This window comes from Somniosus microcephalus, chromosome 7 (assembly GCF_052327205.1).
Source record: "Somniosus microcephalus isolate GS21.2 chromosome 7, FLI_Smic_1.0, whole genome shotgun sequence".
NCBI classification, from domain to species: Eukaryota; Metazoa; Chordata; class Chondrichthyes; order Squaliformes; family Somniosidae; genus Somniosus; species Somniosus microcephalus.
Genome location: NC_140993.1, coordinates 100366000 through 100391818, shown reverse-complemented (window position 1 = coordinate 100391818; position 25819 = coordinate 100366000). Strand labels below are relative to the sequence as shown.

At 43.8% G+C, this 25819-nt stretch overlaps 1 protein-coding gene across 1 annotated transcript in view; it reads left to right on the top strand.

The window, feature by feature from the left end:
• Window positions 1-25819, top strand: part of smchd1 (structural maintenance of chromosomes flexible hinge domain containing 1) — a 256400-nt gene that overhangs the window by 207153 nt on the left and 23428 nt on the right. Inside the window, exons 38-45 of the mRNA XM_085992795.1 lie at window positions 9237-9369; window positions 10941-11060; window positions 15203-15288; window positions 17447-17569; window positions 18225-18415; window positions 21067-21176; window positions 21905-21975; window positions 22212-22383. Coding sequence (XP_085848921.1) covers window positions 9237-9369; window positions 10941-11060; window positions 15203-15288; window positions 17447-17569; window positions 18225-18415; window positions 21067-21176; window positions 21905-21975; window positions 22212-22383 — 1006 coding nt within the window. The remainder of the gene's footprint in view (window positions 1-9236; window positions 9370-10940; window positions 11061-15202; window positions 15289-17446; window positions 17570-18224; window positions 18416-21066; window positions 21177-21904; window positions 21976-22211; window positions 22384-25819) is intronic.

The window sequence follows — 25819 nt, the reverse complement described above, 5'->3', positions numbered from 1 at the left end:
TGCTGATAGTTAGATGAGGAATGATGGGAGGACGCTTGAGTGGAGCATGGACTGATTAGGCTGAATGGCTTGTTCCTGTGCTGTATAGCCTATATAATCCTATGTAAAGTAATGCTGTTCCTGCTGTGTGTGGAATCTAGTGTAACAAATATGTTTACAAAATCTGGTATTCTGCACCTTGTTCAATCATTACTGTACTGTAAATGCCTGATGAATAATTTTACAGTTAATGGTCAAGACCAGCACTTCAGAATATATGAATGAATAAGTCAATGGAATTATTAGTACAAGAAATTTCTGAGGGGGGAAGGTGAACAGCCAGAGGTAGTGGTCCATATCGGCACCAACGAAGAGGGATGAGGTCCTGCAGGCAGTTTTCATGGAACTAGGAAAGAGATTAAAAAGCTGGACCTCAAAGGTAGTAATCTCTGGATTACTCCCGGTGCCATGCGTGAGTGAGTATAGAAATAGGAGGATAGAGCAGATGGCTGGAGAGATGGTGCAGGAGAGAGGGCTTCAGATTCCTGGGGCATTGGTGCCGGTTCTTGGGGAGGGGGGGACCTGTATAGGCTGGATGGGTTGCACCTCAACAGAGCTGGTGCCAATATCCTCATGGGGATGTTTGCTAGTGCTGTTGGGGAGGGTTTAAACTAAGTTGGCAGGGGGATGGGCACCAAAGATGTAGCATTAGAAAGGTGAAACAAAAGGCACCAAGGATTGGGAGAGATGGATAGCACTAAAGTAAGAAATAGTAAGGTATTAGGTGGGGTCAGACTAAGAGAGCGCACAGGATGATCTAAGATAGGTTTATAGTGTATGTATGTGAACGCACACAGCATAGTAAACAAGGTTGGTGAGCTGCAGGCGCAAATAGCCACATGGGAATATGATGTTGTGGCAATAACGGAGACCTGGCTCAAAAAGGGCAACATTGGGTATCAAATATTCCTGGATATAAGGTGTTCAGGAAAGATGGGAAAGGAAAGATAGGTGGTGTGGCAGTGTTGGTTAAGGAGAATGTTAGTGTTGGAGAGAGATGATGTCCTGGAGGGGTCAAGGACAGAATCTATATGGCAAGAGTTAAGAAATAATAGAGGTGCCATTACACTACTTGGGTGTATTCTATAGGCCACCAACTAGTAGGAAAAATATGGAGGAGCAAATTTGCAGAGAAATTACAGCGGTACAAGAACTAGAGTAGTGTTGCTGGGGGACTTCAACTATCCTAATATAGACTGGAATAGTAATTGTGTAAAGGGCAGAGAGGAGGAAGAATTTCTGAAGTGTGTTCAGGAGAACTTTCTTGATCAGTATGTTTCCGGCCCAACAAGGAAGGAAGCATTGCTGGGTCTGGTTCTGGGGAATGAGGTAGGTCAAGTGGAGCAAGTGTCAGTAGGTGAACTTTATGGGAACAGTGATCATAGTATCAATAGGTTTAAATTAGCTATCGAAAACGACAGGGAGCAATCTAGAATAAAAATATTTAATTGGAGGAAGGCCAATTTCAGTGGGGTGAGAACTGATCTGGCCCAGGTAAATTGGAATCAAAGATTGGCAGGCAAAAGTGTAATGGAACAATGGGCTGTCTTTAAAGAAGAAATAGTTCGGCTGCAGTCGAGGTACATTCCCACTAGGGGTAAAGGTAGGGAAACTAAAGTTTCCTGGATGATGAAAGAGATGGAGAGTAAGATGAAGCAGAAAAATCACGCATATGACAGATGTCGGGTCGAGAATACATCTGAGAATTAGGCTAAATATAGAAAGTTCAGAGGAGAAGTGAAAAAAAAAATAAGAGGGGCAGAGAGAGGGTATGAGAATAGAACGGCAGCTAACATAAAAGGTAATCCGAAAGTCTTCTATCGACCTATAAATAGTAAACGGGTAGTAAGAGGAGGGGTGGGGCTGATTAGGGACCAAAAAGGAGACCTACGCATGGAGGCAGAGGGTATGGTAGAGGTGCTAAATGAGTACTTTGCATCTGTCTTCACCAAGGAAGAGGATGCTGCCATAGACACAGTGAAGGAGGAAGTAGAGGAGATACTGGATGGGATAAAAATTGATAAAGAGGAGGTGCTAGAAAAGCTGGCTATCCTTCAAGTAGATAAGTCACCAGGACCAGATGCAATGCATCCTAGGACGTTGAGGGAAGTGCAGGAAGAAATCGCAGAGGTACTGGCCATAATCTTCCAATCCTCCTTAGAAACGGGGGTGGTGCCAGAGGACTGGAGAATTGCAAATGTTACACCCTTGTTCAAAAAAGGGTGTAAAGATAAACCCAGCAACTACAGGTCAAGTCAGTTTAATCTTGGTAGTGGGGAAGCTTTTAGAAACAATAATCAGGGACAAAATTAACAGTCACTTGGACAAGTGTGGATTAATTAAGGAAAGCCAGTGTTGTATCCGTGTGTTAATAGAGACACGGAAGGCAGGAGTAGGTTTCACAGGTGTTTACTGAACAAAGTCTGGAGGTGAACTAACAGATACAAGACAATATACAGGCTTATATAGCCCGAGTGGCCATTACCGGCATTACAGTACACAGGGGGCTCTTAAAGGCACATACACCACAATTCCCTTTTAGACAACTAGTACATAATATTTTAAGTAATCATTAATTAACATGTTGCAAGAACAATAATCTACACATTGCTGCAGTTAATCAATTATAAGTCAGTCTCTCTGGAGGCTTCCTGACTCGGTCCGGATAACGCCTCGGTGGTGTAGTCGTTTCTGGTGGTGTAGTAGGTTCTTTTGGCAAGGCTGATTCGGCTTGAATGCCAGTGTCGGGTTCATCTTGTTCCAGTATCACCGGATCGGAGGTAGATACTATGGGTATCTCTACTTTATCATTAGGCGTATAGAGTTCTGGTGTAGGTTGTCCCTTTTCGGATGACTCTATGATCTGGTCAGCATGGCGCCTTATTATGCTTTCTCCAATGTCCACGGTATACATCAGCGGTCCTAGTCGTGTGCAAATAGTTCCAGGCTGCCATTTCTCGGTACGGTAGTCCCGGGCCAAAACTTGTTGACCTATCTGGAAGGTTCTAGTTGGCCTTTCATTTATGCCTTGAAATTGCCGGTTCTCCGCGTCCCTTCTGATGTTGGGCTTGATCAAATCCAGCCGGCATCTTAGGTTTCTATTGAAGAACATCATGGCGGGAGTTTGGTTTGTAACCACATGTGTTGCATTCCTGTATGCAAACAAGAAGTTATCTACCTTATGCTGAAGTTTTATGTCTTCATTACCCATGGCCTTTATGGCCTTCTTGAAGGTCTGGACAAACCTTTCAGCCAATCCATTGGTGGCGGGATGGTATGGGGCGGACGTGTAGTGCTTAACCCCATTGTTTTTTAAGAACTTCCTGAATTCTTCTGATAATGGACCGCAATTTGTGTCCGAACAGATCTGTTCAGGCAGCCCATTCCTGGCAAATATGGTCCTTAATACTGTGATGGTTTTTTCCGTGGTGGTGGAGGACATCTTTATTACCTCCGGCCACTTGGAGTGTGCAGCAACCGCGATTAAGAACATTGAGTCCATAAATGGACCAGCAAAGTCGATGTGTACCCTTTGCCATGGAGATGAGGGCCACTCCCATGGATGTAGAGGGGCTTGTGGTGGGGCGTTTCGGACCTTCTGGCATCCTAGGCAGCTCTTGGTCATTTCTTCGATGTCTCCATCGATACCTGGCCACCACACAAACGCTCTGGCTAGGTTCTTCATTTTCACTCCACCCAGATGCCCCTCGTGAAGCTCCTTTAGCAATTTATCCTGGAGTTTAGGTGGAATCACCATCTGGATCCACACATCAAGGTTCCTCGGCACACTGACAGCTGTTCTCTTCTTTGCGAGAATGCTGGCAACAGTGGTTCGCCATGTGCTGGCCATCCCTTCACCGTTAAATCGTAGACTCGTGAGAGAGTCGGGTCATTTCTCGTTTCCTTTTCAATGGCAGAATTTGTTACTGGTAGACATTCCACTATGGTTGAGTGGAACATCTCCACTGGGTCTACTGTAGGTGCCTCTTCTACCGTTGGCAACGGTAGGCGCGATAAACCGTCAGCATTCCCATGCTGTTTTGATCCTTTGTATTCTATGTCATATTGGTGTGCCCCTAGGAAAAGGGACCACCTCTGTAGCCTTTGCGCTGTCATAATGGGAACACCCTTTTTAGGGTTGAATATGGAGACGAGGGGTTGATGGTCAGTCAACAAGGTAAATTTTTGTCCGTGTAGGTAATGGTTGAATTTCTTCACTCCCCATACCAGGCTGAGTGCTTCCCTGTCGATCTGGGCATAGTTACGCTCAGCTGAGTTCAATGAGCGTGACGCAAAAGCTATCGGCCGCTCCGAGCCATCAGGGAATCTATGCGATAATACCGCTCCTACGCTGTAAGGGGATGCATCGCACGCCAGTCTGATTGGCAGTGATGGGTTGTAATGAGCCAAAACTTCCTTGGACGTGATCAAGCCTTTGCATTTATGGAAGGCACGTTTACAGTCTTCGCTCCATTTCCAAATTACTCCCATTTGTAGCAGTTCGTTAAGAGGGTGCAGAAGAGTTGGCAAGTTCGGTAAAAATTTATGGTAGTAATTTATTAATCCCAGGAACGACCTTAATTGTGAGACATTTTCAGGTTCTGGGGCTTTTATGACCGCTTCAATTTTTTCAGGTGACTTATGCAACCCTTCCTCGTTAATTATGTGGCCACAATATGATATTTGTTTCTGGAAAAATTCACACTTGGGGCGATTTGCTCGTAGGCCCCGTTCTCTCAGCCTAGTGAGCACCTGCTCCAAATTGGCACGGTGCTCGTTGTCGTTTTCTCCTGTTACAAGGATGTCATCTAGGTAGCATTGAGTCCCCGGAATCCCTTGGAGGACTTGCTCCATAGCTCTTTGCCAGATAGCTGGAGCTGATGCTACTCCGAAAACCAGTCGATTGTACTGGTACAGGCCTTTGTGTGTATTTATCGTGAGATACTTTTTAGAGGCCTCTTCAACCTCCATCTGTAGATATGCCTGTGCCAAGTCAATTTTGGTGAAACGTTTCCGGATAGTGAGGCGAAAATATCTACTGTACCGTGTGAAGGACCGGGTTTACAGTCACCTTGAAGTCCCCACAGATGCGAATTTTTCTCTGTTCTTCAGATTTATCATTATTCAACGTTTTCTTCATGACCGGGACGATGGGTGTTGCCCACTCGCTCCAATCTATCTTGGATAATACACCTGCCTTTTCCAAATTCTCCAGCTCTGCCTCGACTGCTGGACGAATTGCGTATGGCACCGGCCTTGCCTTAAAAAACTTGGGAATTGCCGCATCTTCCACTTTTATTGAGGCGGTGATGCCTTTTAAGGTTCCTAGTTTCTGTTGAAACACTTCTTTTGGCTTTGGCCAAGATGTCTTTTAATCGTTCAGGTATGGCGTCATCATCATTTTTTTTCTTACTGGTCACCGTCAGTGCCTGAATGGAGTGCCAGTCTAAACGTATCTTCCTGATCCATTCACGTCCCAACAGCGGTGGACCACCATCTTGCAGAACGTATAAATACAACTTCTGTATTTCCTTGCCGTTGTATACAACAGGCACCCTTATTTTCCCTCTGGGGTATACTTTCTGCCCCGTATATGTCTTCAAGATAATGGATGTGTCTTTCAAAGGTATATGCGGAAATAGCCGCTCGTAATCCCGTCGACTTATGACGGTCAGAGCTGATCCTGTATCTAGCTCCATTTTAACTGGGGACCCCGCTATTGTGAGGGTAACCCAAATGGTCTGGTAATCTTCTTTGGCAATTACATTATGTAATTTGAGACAGCTTAGTCTCTTGTTTCCGGAGTCGCTATCGCTCTTCTGGTCTTCGGAGCTACTGTCCGTCATTTGAACCTTTCTGTACTTTTCCTTATTGATTTTTTTCCTGTCCGTGGATTTTTTGTGTCCAGATCGGCATACACGTGCAATGTGTCATCTTTCCGCATTGCCTGCATGCTTTGTCCTTGAACCAGCAGTCCCTCTGGTCCTGGGTGGATCTGCCACAGCGATAACATCTCTCTCAACCCTGTGTCATTTCATGGGTGCCGAAGTCCTGTGTCTTTTGCTGTATCTCTGCAGCTCCTCTTGCAGCTGCTTCGTATGATACAGCCATACTGAAAGCCTTGTCCAGTGTTAAATCTTTCTCAGAAAGTAGCCTTTTCTGTGTTCCTTCACTTAGGAGACCGCAGACGAATTTGTCTCCAAGAGAATCTGCCAGTCCTGCCCCGAATTGGCAGTGCTTTGATAGCTTCCTTAATTCGGTGAGGTAATCAGCGTTACTTTCATTCTTGTGCTGATTCCTCTTGAAGAATTTGAATCGTTCCGCTATCAGCAGCGGTGTTGGGTTTAAGTGCTCCTTTAGAGTATCAACAATCTCCTTAAAATTCTTGTGCTTTGGTTTGGCTGGAGTGATTAAGTTTCATAACAGCCCGTATGTCCTTGCGCCCATTAGATTTAGAAGTACTGATGCCTTTTTATCATTTTCTATTCCATTTGCTGTGCAATATACCTCCACTCTTTCCACATATGTGGTCCAATCCTCTATCGTTATCGAAAGCATTAATATTGCCAGCCTTAGGCATCCTGGAAAAAAAATGGCGCTTCCCGCGCTTTCCTTTCTTCCCTGCAGAAAAAATGGCGCTTTCCCGCCGCTGCTGCTGCTGACAACGCTGTTTTCCGCGGTTTTTATTTACAGGTGGAGACTCGTTCCCGCCGGACTCTCTGGGACTTTTCCCCCCCTCTGCTTGGTCCAAACGCCGACCTGCTTTGCAGCGCCAGCCGTCTCCCGAGTGCTCTCCCCCTCTGTCTCTGTTTGCCTCCGCCTTCGCTGCTCGGCCCCGCTGCAGAGCCAGCCGATGGAGCCCCAGCCCGCCGCCCAGGAAGGATTATTGCAGTACCTGCCACCAGCTCGGCTAGCTGGTGAAACCACAGTTTTTTTTTTTTCTTTCTTTCTTGCTTTTCTTCGACTTTCGTCTGAGGAATCGATCTCCTTGAGGTGCTGCCGAATTGCAGGTAAGTCCGTTTCCAATTCGTCACCACTGTTGTATCCGTGTGTTAATGGAGACACGGAAGGCAGGAGTAGGTTTCACAGGTGTTTACTGAACAAAGTCTGGAGGTGAACTAACAGATACAAGACAATATACAGGCTTATATAGCCCGAGCGGCCATTACCGGCATTACAGTACACAGGGGGCTCTTAAAGGCACATACACCACAGCCAGCACGGATTTGTTAAAGGCAAATCTTATTTAACCAAGTTGATCGAGTTTTTTGATGAGGTAACAGAGAGGGTTGGTGAGGGCAATGCGGTTGACGTGGTGTACATGCATTTCCAAAAGGCGTTTGAGACAGTGCTGCATAATGGGCTTGGCAGCAAAGTTGAAGCCCATGGAATAAAAGGGACAGTGGCAGCAGGGATAAGATTTTGGCTAAGTGACAGGGAACAGCAAGTAATGGTGAACGGTTTTTTGGACTGGAGGAAAGTGGTGTTCCCCAGGGGTGTGTTCTAGGACCACTGCTTTTCTTGATATATATTAATGACTTAGATGTGGGTGTACAGGTCAGAATTTCAAAATTTTCAGAAGACACAAAACTTGAAAGTATAGTGAACAGTGAGGAGGATAGTGGTAGACTTCAAGATGACATAGACAGGCTGGTGGAATGGGTGGACACGTGGCAGATGAAATTTAATGCAGAAACGTGCCAACTAATACATTTTGGTAGAAAGAATGAAGAGAGGAAATATAAACTAAAGGGTACAATACTAAAGAGGCGCATGAACATTGACCTAGGGGTGTATGCACAAATCGTTGAAGGTGGCAGGGCAGGTTGAGAATACAGTTAATGCTTACGCATTCCTGGGCTTCATGAATTTTTATTCGTTTATGGGATGTGGGTGTCGCTGGCAAGGCCAGCATTTATTGCCCATCCCCAATTGCCCTTGAGAAAGTGGTGGTGAGCCACCTTCTTGAGCCGCTGCAGTCGTGTGGTGAAGGTACTCCCATAGTGCTGTTAGGGAAGGAGTTCCAGAGTTTTGACCCAGTGACAATGAAAGATCGGCAATAGAATAGAGGTATAGAGTACAAATGCGTGGAAATTATGATGAACCTGTATAAAACACTGGTTCGACCTCAACTGGAGTATTGTGTCCAGTTCTGGGCACCGCACTTCAGGAAGGATGTGAAGGCCTTGGAGAGGGTGCAGAAAAGATTTACAAGAATGATTCCAGGGATGAGGGACTTCAGTTACGTGGATAGACTGAAGAAGCTGGGGTTGTTCTCCTTAGAGTAGCGAAGATTGAGAGGAGGTTTGATGGAGGTGTTCAAAATCATGAGGGGTCTGGGCAGAGTAGATGGAGAGAAACTGTTCCCATTGGCAGAAGGGTTGAAAACCAGAGGACACAGATATATGGTGATTGGCAGAAGAACCAAAGGCAACATGAGGAAATCTTTTTTACTCAGCGAGTAGTTAGGATCTGGAATGCAATACCTGAAAGGGTGGTGAAGGCAGACTCAGTGACTGCTTTCAAAAGGTAGTTGGATAAGTACCTGAAGGAAAAACATTTGCAAGGCTAAGGGGAATGGGACGAGCTGAAGTGCTCTTGCAGAGAGCCGGCACGGGCTCGACCAGCCGAATGGCCGCCTTGCGCGCTGTAACCATTCGATGATTCTATGAAATTGAATTAGCATTTTCACTTTTGAAATTAATTAATAGTCCTGAATCTTATAGAACTAGGGGGCATAGTCTCAGGATAAGCAGTCAGCTGTTTAGGACTGAGATGTGTAGAAATTACTTAACTCAGGGTTGTGAATCTTTGGAATTCTCTACCCCAGAGGGCTGTGCATGGTCAGTCGTTGAGTATATTCAAGGCTGAGATCGATAGATTTTTGGACTCTATGGGGATCGGGCGGAGAAGTGGAGTGTTGGTAAAAGATCAGCTATGATCTTCTTGAACGGCGGAGCAGGCTTGAAGGGCCATATGGCCTACTCATGCTCTTATTTCTTATGTTCAGATAATGTTGAATCATGTCCTTTTTTTGACTTCCTTTGCAATCAAAGTCTATTTGGTCAAAAAATATATGTTGAATCAGTATAAAATGATTTTCTACCATACCTGCTCCTATAATTTCACTGTTAACGTACATAAATTATTTGCTAATCTTTGAAAACTGATCTTTTATTTTTATTCCTTTTTAATAGAGCTTGGTGGTGGCAGAAAACAGTCCTGGCAGAGACAGTACTGAATATATGCTGGTTTTTGAACCGATCATTTCAACACCTGGCAAGACGAATCCTTTGCCTCCATACATTTTATCTTTTATGTTTTATAATGGTAAGCCTCACCGCAACCTACCTATGTTTTGCTTGGTTAACTACCTAGCGCAACTTGGAATTCTGTGGCTTATTGTCATTGTTATCTGTCTAAACCTATTTGAGGTAGACTCGGTCCTTTCATCATATCAGAGCCGGAAAAATAAGCAATGTGAGAGTAAGGAGTCACAGATGGACAAATTATACCACCGGATGTCATCTTGAACTGTAGATGACGGGAAGGTTCCATTTTCAATTGATCACTTGTGCTGAACCAGCTGATTTCAGCTAGAGTAGTGTTGGGCATAAAGGAAATGGCTAATCTAAAACTTTAGTGCTTAGTTTTTTAAAAAAATATTTACAACAATAAAAATATTTTCTTGGTCATAGTTTTATCAAATGTAACTTTGTTTATTATTTTGAAAACCAGAATGTACTGACATTTTGCCAGCCAGGTTATCTTCTATTTATGGCATTTGTTACATAATGAACCTAAATTATTGAAAGACAATATAATTCTAAAGTTGCTAACTCTTTGATGGCGGGCAAGTGTAGAGAAAGACTATGGGGAAAAAATTCATTGTAGCCCCATTTGGGGTGCTAATGTTTCTCGACTTTAAAAAATTTGGATTTGCGCTCCAGGAAGGAAGTGGAGCACTAAATCAAGTGCTCCACTTCCTTCCTGGAGCACAGCAGGCGGGGCAGATGGGCCGTGCAGCGCTGCCACATTGGAAGGCTCATTCCCTTCCTTAAAGTGAATGGCCATCGCTGCAGGCTCTGCAAAGGAAAGCAACTTACCTGGTACCCAACAGCAGCCATGATCCGGCCCGATGCACTGCAGCAGAGTCCTGGGCTGATCGAGCGCTTGGGGGGGGGGGGGGGGGGGGGGGGCAAAAAAACCAGAACAAACATTTGATTTTTTTCCCCTACCTTGGCCACCTCGCCTTTAAGTATCGCTCCCGAAACACCCGGCCTCCCGATGAACGCCTCCTGCAGCCGTCTGTGTTTTCGCCCGACGATGCTGCAGGGGGCGAAACCGATGTTCGGGACCAGGGCGATGCGCGCGGTGATGACATCACTATCTCCGGGCGAAGGGGATCGGGGTGCAGTGCCATACCACCGCCGCAAATCTCCCACCGAATTTAGCTGGAGGCGATATTCTCGCCGCACCTGGGTGGTAAGTGGTTAGCGCCCCTTATTGCCCCCTAGCGGTGCAAAGGTACCCAATTTCTCCCTCTTTGTTTTGCTGTAGTTCAGTACAGCTCATGAGGGAAAACTAAACTTAATCTAAATCTGAATAGATTTTATTTAACATTATTTAAAGAGGATACTTAGTAGTTACTCGAGATTAACAATTGCAAATCTTGCTGAGCCTCAAATGGTGAAAAGTCCAGTTTAGCCAAAATGTAATTTACAATGCCTTGTGTTTTTGCAATGCCTGCATTGTAATTGGTTCACAAAATCGGCAGTTTAAAAATGCTGATGCAAAATTGAGAAACAGAATCATTTTGTTCAAAAATTAATGCGCACTCCCTCGTGAGATTTAATTTGGAATATAGAAATGGGTAATGCGGATGATCTTTTTCTTCACAGATTTTAAGAAACAGCAGCAGATGACAACCTTGACCAAAGAGAAGGACCAACTTTCCCAATCCATTGTTGCATACCGGAGTTTGTTTGATACCACTAACCAACTAATCGGTGAAATGAAGTGTAAGCCACAATATGAATACATTAATATTTATGTCGTACATGAATTTGCACAGAGGAAGGAATTTGCTTTCTATTTTTAATTGGCGAATAAGTATTGCAGCAGTTGATCTTTGTACGTGGATGTACAATAGTAACTGGAGATCAGCGAAATCATTTCCAGACGGCGAGAGATCCAACAACTAAAAATGAGAAAAATACTTCCAACAGTCCAAATAATTTATGGTCCTTTTTCTTGTTCAGATTTAAATGAGAACAGATTACAGTATTACAAGTGTGAAATATGCATTGTTTCTCTTCCGTTAAAGCTGCCTTGAGCAGGTTATTGGTGAGTAAGTGCCGCTTGATAGCACTGTCAACGACCCCTTCCATCATTTTGCTGATGATTGAGAGTAGACTGCTGGGGCGATAATTGGCCAGATTGGATTTGTCCTGCTTTTTGTGAACAGGACCTATCTGGGCAATTTTCCACATTGTCTGGTAGATGCCAGTGTTGTAGCTGTACTGGAACAGCTTGGCTAGAGGCGTGGCTAGTTCTGGAGCACAAGTCTTCAGCACTGCAGCCACGATGTTGTCGGGGCCCATAGCCTTTGCTGTATCCAGTGCGCTCAACCGTTTCTTGATATCACATGGAGTGAATAGAATTGGCTGAAGACTGGCCTCTGTGGTGGTGACATTAAGATGAGGCCGAGATGGATCATCCACTCTGCACTTCTGGCTGAAGATGGTTCCAAAGCTTCAGCCTTGTCTTTTGCACTTGCGTGTTAGGCTCCGCCATCACTGAGGATGGTGATGTTAATGGAGCCACCTTCTCCCGTTAGTTATTAATTATCCACCACCATTGATGGCTAGATGTTGCAGGATGGCAGAGTTTTGATCTGATTCGTTGGTTGTGGGATTGTTTAACGCTGATTCTGCTGTTTAGAGTGTATGTAGTCCTGTGTTGTAGTTTCACCAGGTTGGCACCTCATTTTTAGGAACGCCTGGTGCTACTCCTGGCATACTCTTCTACACTCCTCATTGAACCAGGGTTGATCCCCTGGCTTGATGGTAATGGTAGAGTGAGGGATATGTTGGGCCATGAGGTTACAGATTGTGGTGGAATACAATTCTGCTGCTGATGGCCCACAGCACTTCATGGATGCCCAGTTTTGAGCTGCTAGACCTATTCTGAATCTATTCCATGTAGCATAGTGATAATGCCACACCACCACGGTGGAGGGTGTCCTTAGTGTGAAGACGGGACTTCGTCTCCACAAAGACTGTGCTCTTACCAATACTGTCATGGACAGATGCCTCTGCGACAGGTAGACTGGTGAGGATGAGGTCAAGTAGGTTTTTCCCTCGTGTTCGTTCTCTCGCTACCAGTCTGGCAGCCATGTCCTTCAGGACACTGACAGCATGGTCAGTAGTGGTGCTACCGAGTCACTCTTCATGATGGATATTGAAGTCCCCCACGCAAAGTACATTCTGTGCCCTTACTGCCCTCCATACTTCTTCCAAGTGCTGTTCAACATGGAGTACTGATTCATCAGCTGAGAGAGGGCTGTAGGTGGTAATCAGCAGGAGGTTTCCTTGCCCACGTTTGACCTGAGGTCATGAGACTTCATGGTGTCCGGAGTCAATGTTGAGGACTCCCAGGGCCACACACTCCCGACTGTATACCACTGTGCCGCCACACCTCGTGGGAGTCTGGGACATTGGCTGAAAGGTATGATTCTGAGAGTATGGCTGTCAGGGCTAGAAATTCATGTGGTTAGCGCCACAAGATGGCGCTAAAACACAGTTGACCGCTGTAACGACAACTGATGCTGGTTCCGGTGCTGCACGCCATATCGGTGTTGCCAGTAGCGCTGCCGGTAAACTTGGTCGCCAGGGACACCTCCATCATGGAGATCATGACGTCGGTGAGTGTGCAACGCTCACTGGATGTCCAATCTTCAACATTGGATTTAGCCAATTACCTTAACGACGGCGCAGAACGATGACAGGAAGAGCTGGCGTCTACCAGCAGGAAGTAGGCTGCAGCAGCGATATTTAAAGGCACCATCCCCAATCAGCTGTACCTGACAGGGTTTTGCAGTTTCAGTGCCTGTTTGCTACTTTCTGCAACTGAAACAGTTCTTTTTAGTTATTTCAAGTTGTTTTGGTGACGGGGAGTGTTGATTCAAGTGCAGAAGTCACTCATTATTTGTTAAAGGCTTCTGCTCACAACACCTCCTCGCAGTCATGGGGATTGCGGGATTCCCTCAGGCAGACAACGAGGAAGAGGAGGAACAGGAGGAAGGGCGACGCAGCAAGACAAAATCAGCCTTCTGCACGGGCTGTCCGTGACCAGCTCATCAGAATGAAACCCCAAATCCCTGTAGCTCACCAGATCCCCATCAGACAATCCCTGTGTCATGGCAAATCACAGCATCCTCCTGGGCAAAAAGGTGAAATGAGAGAGACCACTAAATATTCCAAACACACTTAATACATTTATTATCTATAAACATCACACATGACATGAATTCTAATAACTAATGACCCTTGTGCCTGACACAGCTGAATAGCTGCCATTGTGTGCAAGGTGTGAGATGTGGGTGAGTGTTACTAGGTAGAGATTGTTGGTGGGTAAGTGCTGTGGGTGTGGTGCATTGAGCAGTGTGTGAAGCTTGTGGTACAGATGGTGGTATGTAGCATTTGTTCAAGCCTTCACTCACCCTGACCACCCGTGTGAGGTCGTCGAACCTCTTCCTGCACTGGGTGTGGGTCTTGAGGACCACAGTGTTGCCCGTGACATGGTGTGCCACCTCCTTCCACATAGTCTGGCAGACTTGTGGAGAGGGCCTCCTGCCGGTTGGCAGGTACAGGGCCGGCCACCACCTCTCCACCACTAAAACCAATGCCTCCAAAGCTTCATCTGGAAACCTCCGGGCTCTCTCCCTGGAGCGGCGATCTGCCATCCTTGTCCTCCTGATGGTTGTTGAGGCAGCTGCACACCCAACAATGCTAAGAATAAGGTGCTGCAGCATCAGTGAACCTCCCCTTTAAGTAGTGAAAAAAGCCGGTGGCAATCATTACTTGAGTTTAGCCAACACCCGATATTGGTCCATCTTTTCAGTATAATGCCAGAGCTTGTTTTTAGACTAGAATTGTGACTGCAATCGTTTTAATAAGGATTGAGGATGAATTTTGCGTGCAGTCTAGATGATTTTCGCCTGGCACTACTTAACCATTTTTAGTCTAAACACTGCCCCGTTCTTGGTTATAACGAATTTCTAGCCCTCAGTCTTGTGCTTGATTATCCTGTGGGACAGCTCCCCCAATTTTGGCACAAGTACCCAGATGTTGGTGATGAGGACTTTGCAGGGTCGACGGGGCTGGGCGTGCCTTTGTTGGTCCGTCAAGTTTTTTTATTCTTGTGCTTTGTCGTAGCAGTTTGGTACAACTAATGCTTGCTAGGCCATTTCAGAGGGCAGTTGAGAGTCAACATATAGGGACCTTATCAGACCGGGTAAGGACAACAGATTTCCTTCCCTAAAGGACATTGGTGAACCAGATGGGTTTTTACGACATTCCGGTAGTAACATGGTCACCATTACTGATGCAAGCTTTTTATTTATTTAATTAACTAAATTTAAATTCCCCAGCTGCTGTGGTGGGATTTGAACTCCAGATCATTAGTCCAGGCCTCCGGATTACTGATCCAGTAACATAACCACTATGCTGTCGTTCCCAGCTGGAGTTTTGAGTTGTTTACAGATTTTATTTGAGGGGAAATGTCAGTGTTTATTCTTGGTGTTGATAACTGGAGTCCACTGGGGGCTGGTGTATGTTCGACGAGCAATCACCTAGAGCTCTGAGCCTAGCCCCGCCTTTTTCTCATTCCATTTTGGGCTCTGTAAAATGCGACCACCCTATCTTACAAAAATGTGATTCATATAGAAGCAAGACCAACATTCAATCTAACCTTTGAGTGTTAAGCTGCTTCCACCAATTGGTAATCTTGTAACTTATGATTATCTCAGGAAGCAGGCAGTCTACGATTCATTAATATCCCCTAAACTGTTCACCAATACAAGCAGTCGTTTAAAATGAGATTGAAGAGGTAGTAACTAAATGTTTTGCAGATTAAGTACTGAAATTGAAATCTTATTTAGGTCAAGCACACGAAGCTACAGCAAAGGAAACTCACCTAAGAAATGAACTTCGAAAACAGAAAATCAACACTGGAGAAATCTCTACTGTAAGTTAACTTGTGTATTAATTTTTGATGTGTGGCACGTGCCCAGTGTTGAAGCTGAAGTGGCTTGGTAACTCTAGTTCTGTAAACCACAAAGGAAGGTCTGAGACCCAGACACAGCTGATTCAAATATGGGGTGGTAATGCAAGTCTGAGGGTTGGATTTTCCAAGCCCCGAGGAGGTGGGCATGGAGGCGGGACAGCTCGTAAAATCAGAGAAAGTGGGGGCGGATGGCAAACCCGCCTCCGTGCCCATTTGCCAGGAGGCAAGAAGATGTGCAACTTCAGGTCCCGTCTCTTGGAGGCGGGAAAGGCTTTTAATCCTTTTAACTGCCTGTTAACAGGTAGTTAACAGGCAAAAAAAAAAAGGATTAGTGCCATTTTACCTTCACGGGTGAAGGCTTCCTGACCTTGGAAAACCCCGCCGGGTTGGAGGAGACGCGGAGGAGGCACCTGGAAGTAAGGTGTAGAGGTGAGTGATGGGTGCAAGTGTGGAGCGGTAAGTATGCAAGGTGAGTGATTCGTTTAAAAAGTGTTCACTTACCTTTTTTCCTTCGTTAGCCTTTAGTCGCGCTGGATCGGGAGAGCGGACATCCTCCTTGTCAATTTCAGGTAATGGCTGATGGACCCTCCAATCCATCAGATACCTGAAATTTACTAATTTGCAATGTCTGATGAGTCCTCACCACAAAGACTCATCAAATAAAGAGAATGTCAGTATTTGACAGCTTCAAACGCTGTCATTTCTTCTTTCAAGAAGTCTTGACAGGTAGCACGCCCGCAGGGCGGGCTTAACGAGGTCAATCAGGGGAAAATCCCTCTGAATGGTCAGGCGAGGATGGAGGCGAGACATTGACACAGCAAGCAGCAGTCTCGCCTCCATTCACAAAATTCAGCCCTGAGTCTACAGGCAAAACAAAACATTTTATCTAGCCAAAAGTTTATTTTTCCTCTTTTTGGACTACACCAAATCCAAACTGCAGTAATATAGTTAGGAACTACTAAAATCAGTTTTAGCTCATTTCCACTGGTTAAATTCCTAGAAAGTTTTTGAGGTTGTGAATTGGTTAAAAACCAATTTTCCTCCCAAATGTGAGGGGTGTTAACCCCAAAATTTCCCAATGATTTCTTACGAATAGAGGTCCAGAGATGTGTATGTACCCATCAATGGCATCTGCACACTGTATATGCCGTGTTGCTATCATGGATGCAATGTGCACGCATCTCTGGACCCGATTTTCAGCAGGAAAAGATATAACGGTTGTGTAACTTGGATTTTTTTTAACGGGAATCTCGATCATCATTTAGCTATTGCTGTGAAGATTATTTTCTTAATGCTGAAGCAAATGTCTGTCCTTTTATTGCTAGTTCGCTATAGAGCAAAAACAGCAGTTGCACTGCTAGTTACCATATTGATAATCCCCTAAAGACAGAGCTTATCAATCAAAGGCTGACTCACGACACGCATCAAGGCATTGGTCAATAAAATCAAAATTGCAGCTGTTGTCCTGTGCACAATTTCCAACTATTTTTATTATCCCACCTTTGTAGTGCGAGGAGTCACAGCAATAAACAGGGTTTTTCAATTTTACTTCTAATTTGGGGGGAAATCTATCTTGTAGTTGGGAGAGTCTGATTATGAGCCCCGTAAAAGCGATGTCCATGATCTATGTAAACAGTTAATATTTCACTTGACTACCTTTTGTAAAATCCCTCCTTCGTTTTCTTGTGTTTTAACAATGTTTGAAATACTGTAAAAACTTTTTTAATTGATTTTCTTGGAGTTTACTAGATTTTTTTTTTTTAGGTCCAACTTTTTGGCCCTGCTTTACATTTTAAATCTGCAATAAAAACTGATTTTAAAGGTCCTTTAAATATAGTCATTTTTGGATATATTGTGTGTGTCTTATATCTTTTAGTTTTATATCTTTTAGGAAGGCTAGTGATCCTCAAGAACTTTTGAGACTCATTTCCTGTAGCTGGTTTATTACATACACTTTGAATTGCTACCATTGGTTTAAGATCACATTTTAGATTGGGTAATGGACTTTAGTGCAGTATGTATATTTATTGTATTTTACTTTTTAAAGATGCTAGTCTTCCCATCCCTCCCCCAACCACAGTTAATGCTGTGAATATTACCATTTTTTTCTACATTGTAGCTCCAAGGTATTGATGCTGTCCTCAAGCAGATGAAGATTGACCGAGACAGGATATTCAAACTGCCTAGAAGGACATGTTCTCTGCCTAATTATTCTAGGAGTAGTGCTGACTTTTTAGGAAAGGTATGATTAATGTAAATGAGATCCTCATTGTAAACTATTCTTTACTAAATATAATTTTTGTGCACTCATTTCTCTCTGCGGTGTTGAGATATTGCCCACATCACCTGACCTAAAGCATTCAACTTATAAGTATTATTAGTTCAAGCTAATTGATACCAATACCTGCGTCCTTGTGGAAATGTCATAATTTCTAATTCATGCTTCGCCTCGCCTCCTCTTCCTCCTCCTCCACATCTCCTCCCTGCTCTTCCCCCTCTCCCCCCTTGACAATCAAGTTAAGACTGTTCTAATGGTAGCTAAAGGTAGACCCAATTTTGTTTCTAGCCAGTTTGTTATTTAATTTGAAAGGCATTGGACTACTTTACCTTCAACATATGAGGTTGAGCCCAGCCTAAAAGGACAGTATTCTCTTTCAATCAAGAGGGCCAAGAGAATAATTTTGGGTATACATGTGATGCTTTGCTGTTCTGGCTCTTCTTGCTTGTGCTCTCATGCTCTCACTTTCCCAACAAAGCACTCATTTTTCAATATGGCATATTGTCGTATATTTTTCCTCCATTATTCAGAAATTTGTGGTATTTTCATTCTCTTTGTGTCAGTTTATTGTGATGCAAAAAGTTCTTCAACCCAATACTGATGTTTGATTTAATCACAGATTGCACACTTGGCAATGATCGAGGATGATGAGGTGGCCAAGGTTATCTCTTGGCATATGGCTAGTGACATGGACTGTGTGGTTACTCTCACCACTGATGCTGCTCGACGTATCTTCGATGAAAGTCAGGGGCGCCAACAAGTATTACCACTCGATTCTATATATAGAAAAAATCTTCCAGATTGTAACAGGTATAAATCAATAATTGAAATTTCTGCTCCTGATTAGACGTCACTAACTTAGTGAAAAGACATTCACTAGAAAATGCTGTAAAATGCAGACAAACTAAAAACAAGACCAGAGTGTAATTCCAAAAACGCTTGTTGACTAATTGGATTTCGGAATAAGTGCTAGGGTTGATACTGCTATCAGAAGTTTTCAGGTTAGATTCATAACTTTAGATTTGGGGTTTAATGCTATTTCTTAAAATCAAAGTACTGACACTTGGGCCGGGATCTTACCTGAAGAGGCGCGTTGGGGGCGGGACTGCTGCTTTTCGGGTTCTAGTCCCGCCCCCAGCGACGTCCAACGCACAGATGCTATTTTGCGTCAATTGGTCTTATTAAGCCCGCCCTGTGGACTTGCCGGCCAATTAAGAGACAGCCGGTGTCAGATGACGTCAGTTGATGGTGTGTCATCTGCTGGTTTCCTTAAAGGGGCCACCACCATTTCTTTTTGACATGATTTTTTTCAGTGTTTGACAGCATTGAGGTGCTGCAAACACTGACAATCACTGTGCAAAGGTGAGTCCTTGCACCCAGGCTCTCCAGTGACTCCTTAGGCTAAAACAGATGGCAGCTACAGGTGAGGTTGCAGAAACGATCTGTGACTGGTGACAGAGGTTCTCCCAATGAGGTGGGACTACACAAACACTTCAAAGCTTGTCACGTACGGAAAATTCTAAACACATAAAAATGACTCTCCCAACATTTTCTTACCTTTGCAACTCACGAGTATCCCATTGGATCCTTCATACCACTTCTGCAGCTGTCATCTATGCACAAACATTACAGTAGACCCACAGCACGCCACACTTACCCTGGCGGGGTTTCCCAACGTCGGGAAGCCCGCAGTAGAAATGTCAAAATTGGAAAAAGCCTCCTAATTGACATTTAACTACCTGTTAACAAGCAGTTAAGTGGCTATAATCCTCTTCCCGCCGCTAGGAGTCGGGTCCCTGCGCAAATCAGGGACCCGACTCCCGGGAAGATTGATTGGAGGCAGGTTGGAAGCTGGTTCAGGACCTGCTACTGATCTTTTTGATTTTGCCAGCAGTCCCACCTCCAAACCCAACCCCTGAGTGCTGGCAGTCATCCCCTTGGTGTTATTAGCAATACTATCTTTGTCCCTATGAAAATTACGTTATTTTTATTTGGATTTGGCTTACTATCTGTCCTTTTGGAACCAATCACCGACATGAGCTTTGAAACATAGCTGCAGCCTGAATATTGTACCAAGCTGAATCAATACAAAAGTTTAAAATCTCATTCAGTTGTCTGCAAAGCTTATGGGGGGGTGAAACTACTTTTGAACAAACACAAACTTGTTCAATTATGGGGTAAAGGGTAGCTATTCGGAGTAGCAGATGGTGGAAAGTGGGGTCCCACAAGGATCAATGCCGGGACTGATGTTATTCACAATTTATATTAACGATTTAGACTCTGGAATCAAAAACACAATTTCTAAATTTGCAGATGACACCAAATTTGGGGGGAGTGGGATGGTGGATAGTCAATACAGAGGACTGCAAAAAATTAGCAACACGGATAAGTGTGAGGTATTACATTTTGGTAAGAAAAATGAGGATGTCACATATTACTCAGAGAAATAAGAATCTAAATAGGGTAGAGGAACAAAGGGATCTCAGTACAAATTCACAAATCGCTAAAAGTAGTGAGACAGGTTAATGAGGCCATTTAAAAAAGGCAAACCAAGCACTAGGGCTTATTTCTAGAGGGATGGAATTGAAAAATAGAGTAGTTATGCTAAACTTGTATCGAACCTTGGTTAAACCACACTTCGAGTACTGTGTACAATTCTGGTCGCTATATTATAAAAAGGATATAGAGGCACTGGAGAGGGTGCAAAAAAGATTTACAAGGATGGTACCAGAAATGTGAAGTTATACCATCAGGAAAGGATGAACAGGCTGGGTCTCTCTTTTGAAAAGAGAAAGCTGAGGGGTGACCTAATAGAAGTCTTCAAAATTATGAAAAGGTTTGAAAAAGTAGATACAGAGAGTGCTTCCACTTGTGGGGAAGAGCAAAACTAGAGGCAATCAATATAAGATAGTCACCCAGAAATCAAATAGGGACTTCAGAAGAACTCCTTTACGCAAAGATTGGTGAGCATGTGGAACTTGCTACCACAGGGAGTAGTTGAGGCGAATAGTACAGATGCATTTAAGGGGAGGTTAGATAAGCATTTGAGGGAGAAGGGAATAACGGGTTATGCTGATAGTTAGATAAGGAAAGACTGGAGGAGGCGCTAGTGGAGCATAAACGCCGGAATGGACTGGTTGGGCCGAATGGCCTATTTCTGTGCTGTATATTCTATGTGCATGACAGTCATGTATTGACAGTTAATCAAATCCAGTAATTTATACCTTTTTGGGGATATAAAAGGAGTTAAAACTGTTTGAATCAGAGTAATTTTAAAATTCTCAAGATCAATTTAAGCCATCATTAGCCCCTGCAGTGAGAAGAAATACGAAAAGAAAAGAAACACTGCATGTATTAAGGTTATTTTGCATTACTTTTGAAAATTACCATTGTTGTTGAATGTTTTATAAACTTGGTTCTTAATAGATCTATTCAGAATGACTGCCTGTTTTAAATTGTAGGCCTTTACCTCACATGCGAAATGGAAAATGTCATTTCAAGCCTGAGGGAAACCCTATATTTGCCCGGGACCTACTTACTTTTTCAGAAAATATAGAACAATGTCGAACAGGTAAAGTGTATATATCCTAACATGTTTAAGCTATCAGAATGAGGTGACTATAATTGTTCACTTTTTAAATTACTATTAGTCATCCATTGTAACATTTTGTAGATTTTATTTTTCTGAAAAGTGGGTCACTTTTATTGGAGTATTTTCTATCCATCTCCTTTCATATATTGCACATCCACAGGTAAGAGGATAGATGACCTATTCCCAGGCATCTTAAAGTGCTGTTGAGTAGAGGCTCATTCCTGTGAGGAAGCGCATGGCCTTTTATCACCTCATCTTTACGTCTGGTTGTGCAAACAGGAATTTGTGTCCTGTGTTAGCATGCTAATCCAATCTGGTTGTAATAAACTACATTTTATCAAATGTTGGTATAAACAGTCTGAAAATTGAGAGTTGACTGTTTTGGCTTTCATTCAAGATTCTAGTGTTTTTGTGATGGCATTATGTTTAAACAAGAAGTTACTTTTGTTAAGAGCTGTCTGCATTAATTTCCTTGGGGAGGCTGCTATGCAGGATGGTGGTCAGGCTTTACTGAGACTATCATAAATACAAGTTTGTGAACATTGCTTAATAAATTAGTGTTGGATAGCAAAATCACCAACAGGTAAACTTGTTGAATAGGACTTTGTAATGGTAAACCAGTGTGATGAACATTTTTAATTGTAAGTAATTGTTTGCCCTTGTGCAGAGCACACCACATTCTCTTAGAATTAGCATTTGTTTTTCAGTGTTTGGAATGCTTCTTGGAGATACAATTATTCTGGACGACTTAAATGCTGCCAATCAGTATAGAAAAGAGGTATGTTCTAGGTTTTCAATCATTCCCTGTGTATGCATAGTTGAGACTTAGGTATGCAGTAGTATTTCACAATATTTGGGAAGCTGTGAAATAAAAATGTTAATTGTTTTGCTTAAAAATTATGTTAAGATGCATGAATAATTCCTAATTAAGTTTGTTGACGATGCTGTGCTGCTTTTTAAAATGAGCTCTGACTAAGGAATTTGAAACATCACTCTAATATAACCTTTTTTTAGGTTGTGAAAATCACCCACTGCCCTACATTGCTGACTAGAGATGGGGACAGAATCCGGAGTAATGGAAAGTTTGGAGGCCTTCAAAACAAGGCACCACAAATGGACAAACTTCGAGGAATGGTGTTTGGAGCTCCCCTACCAAAGGCTTACCATGCACTGAATTCTCAGATTGGTATGTTTAACATTGAGAATTTTTAATGCAGAGTAAATAAATCAGGATTTAGATTGGAGTAATAATGTGCGGGAAAAAACTGTTAATCGTTAAAGTTATTTTATTTATTCTTGGAGTGTGCGGCAAAGCTGCATTAATTGCCCACCACTAGTTGTTTTGTGAAGGTGATGGTGGGCCTTCTCCTTGAACTGCTACAGTCATTGTGCTGATGGTGCTCCCATGGTAGTGCTAGGTAGGGAATTCCAGGACTTTGATCCAGCAACAATGCATGAATGGTATATGTGCAAGTCAGGATGGCCTGTAACTTGGAGATGATGTAGTTCCCACGGTCTTTCTGCTCTTTTTCTTCTCGGCGGTAGATGTCGGGGTTGGAAGGTTCTGTGAAAGTAAGCTTGTTTGAGTTGCCGCAGTGCATTGTGTAGATACTACATACTGCAGCCACAGTGAGGAAGGTAGTGGATATCGAGTCCAGTGGCAGAGTCCCTAATCAAATATTCCTTCGTACTCTTGACTTGAGACTTGTAGATGGTAGTGAAGCTTTGAGGAGTTAGAAGGTGGGCCACTGATCAAGAGTAACCAGCGTCTGATAGACTGGTCCAGTTGCGTTTCTGGTCAATGGTAAGAAAGAAAGAAAATAAATCACTGGTTAGACCTCCGCTGGAGTACTGAGTCCAATTCTAGGCACCACACTTTAGGAAAGATGTCAAGGCCTTGGAGAGGGTGCAGAGGAGATTTACTAGACGGATACAAGGGATGAGCAACTTCAGTTATGTGGAGAGACTAGAGAAGCTGGGAATGTTCTCCTTAGAGCAGAAAAGTTTATGGGGAGATTTAATGGAGGTGTTCAAAATTATGATGGGTTTTGATAGGGCAAATAAGGAGAAACTGTTTCCACTGGCAAGAGGATTGGTAACCAGAGGACACAGATTTAAGGTAATTGGCAAAAGAACCAGAGGGGAGATGAGAATTTTTTTTACTCACCGAGTTATGATCTGGATTTGACTGCCTGAAAGGGTGGTGGAAGCGGATTGAATAGTAACTTTTGAAAGGGAATTGGATATATACTTGAAAAAAGAAACATTTGCAGGAATCTGGGGAAAGAGCAAAGGAATAGGGCTATTGTATAGCTCTTTCAAAGAGCTGGCACAAGCATAAAGGGCATGATTGGCCTCCCTCTGTGCTCTGATTCTAAAGTAGGACTTGCATTATAAAGTGCTTTCACAACCTCATGAAGTCCCAAAACACTTTACAGCCAATGAAGTAGGAAACTCAGCGGCCAAATTGCACACCGCAAGGTCCCATAAACAGCAATGTGCTAATGACCTGTTTCAGTGATGATTTTTAAGAAATAGTCGCCAGGACACCGTGGAGAACATCCCTGCTCCTCTTCAAAATAGTGCCATGTAATCTTTTACATCCACCTAAGGGCTGACGGCCTCGGTTTAACGCATCATCTGAAAAATGGCACCTCCAACAGTGCAGAACTCCCTCAGTACTGCACCAGAATGTCAGCCTAGATTTGGTGCTCAAGTCTCTGGAGTGGGACTTTACCCCACAGCCTTCTGACTCAGAGATGAGAGTGCTACCACAGAGCATGGCTGACATCTCAACAGTAACCCTCGGTGTTAATGGTGGAGCAGGGGGAGGTGGTTGGGCCAATATGGAGATAGTCATTGCCTCACACTTAGGTGGCACATATGTTGCCTGCCACTTGGTAGCTCAACCCTAAATATTGTCTAGGTCAATGCTACCTCTAATTTATTTCATGTGCGTGGCCCCTTTAAATTTGTCGCCCCATATCTTTACCGGCGGCAACAGCTGGTGAGCGGCCTGTGCCGACCTGGATCAGCCGCACACCTTAGAGAGAACATTGGTCCAGGTCCTTCTATAGGCTCGGATGGGCAGCTTCATTATTAATTGAGTTGTGAATAGAGCTGAACAGTGGCGAAATATCAGCAAATAACCCCACTCCTGACCTTATAACGGAGGGAAGGCTGTTGATGAAGCAGCTGAAGATAGGTGAGCAATGGATGCTTCCCTGATTAACTCATGCAGCAATTTCCTGGGCCTGCGATGCTTTATCCCCTGACAATACCCATCTTCCTTTATTCCAGGTATCACTCCAGCCATTGGGTAGTTTTTTTCCTTGACCCCCAGTCATCTCTGTTTTGCTGGGGTTCTTGGTGCCATATTTGGTCAAATGCTGCCTTGATATCAAGGCTGTGACTGGGTCTAGAGCCAAGTTATAGTTGATGAGTAGATGTCTATTTACTGTATTGTTTTTGGCTTCTTCCATCACTTTGCTGAATATTAGGATGCCAAAAGGGTGATAATTGGCTAGGTTACATTACTCCTGCTTTTTGTGGATACGACATACCTGGGCAATTTACCACATTAATTAGTCTGTCAGTTTTTAGCAAACTCTTAGGGCTGGATTTTGCTACGGGGGCGGGTTGGAGGTGGGAAACCCACATTCGGGCTTGTTGTCCCGCCTCCATGGAGATGTGGCCAACCCACTGGATTTTCCTCTGATTGACCTTGTTGAGCCCGCCCTGTGGGCTCAGCAGGCCAATTAAGGGCCACCCGGCAACAGGTGACGTCAGAGATTGACATTTCATCTGTCAAAAGCTTTTGGCAGATGAAATATCAGTGTTTAACAGCTGTTTGAAGCTGCCAAGCACTGAAAAACTGCTAATTCAGCCTCCGTCCTTTCTCAGGATAACTTTAAAATCATTTTGCTGCAGAAACCAAAAAGCTGATTTTTTTTTTTTAATCGGAGCTTCTGTGCTTCTTGCAGCCGACTCCCGACACCGGAATGCAGGACTCCTGTAAAGGTAAGTAAAAGTAAGTTAAACTTATTTAAACACTTTAAACACTTGCAAAACACTTACCTTTGCACTCCTGCACCCCTCACTCACCTGAACACTGGGCATCTCGACCCCTCCAAGACCTCAGACCCACGTCCCGCCTCTCAAACTTTTCGTGGTTTGGAGCTGTCGGGAAGCCCACAAACCAGCAATAAAAATCACGAATAGGCAAAAAACTACCTGTTAACTACCTGTTAACAGGCAGCTTAATTGCCTTTAATCCCTTCCCGCCTCTGGGAGTCGGGTTCCAGCACTTGTCGGCAACCCGACTCCTATGAAATTGACATGGAGGCGGGATGGGGTCGGGACCCCCAGATCTCCGATTTTTATCGCCCGCACGCCTCCAACCCGACTCCAGGGGCTTAGGAAAATCCAGCCCTTAGAATCCATATAATTCAAGATCAAATAAGTGAGCATTTAGAGATGAATAATCAAGGACATGTTTGACAAATGTAGAGTTTTTCAAAGAAATAGCTGATTATTAATAGAAGCAATATAGTAGATGTAGTGCACATTTGGATTTTCTGAAGGCATTCGATAAGGTAACTCACATGAGGCTTGTTATAAAT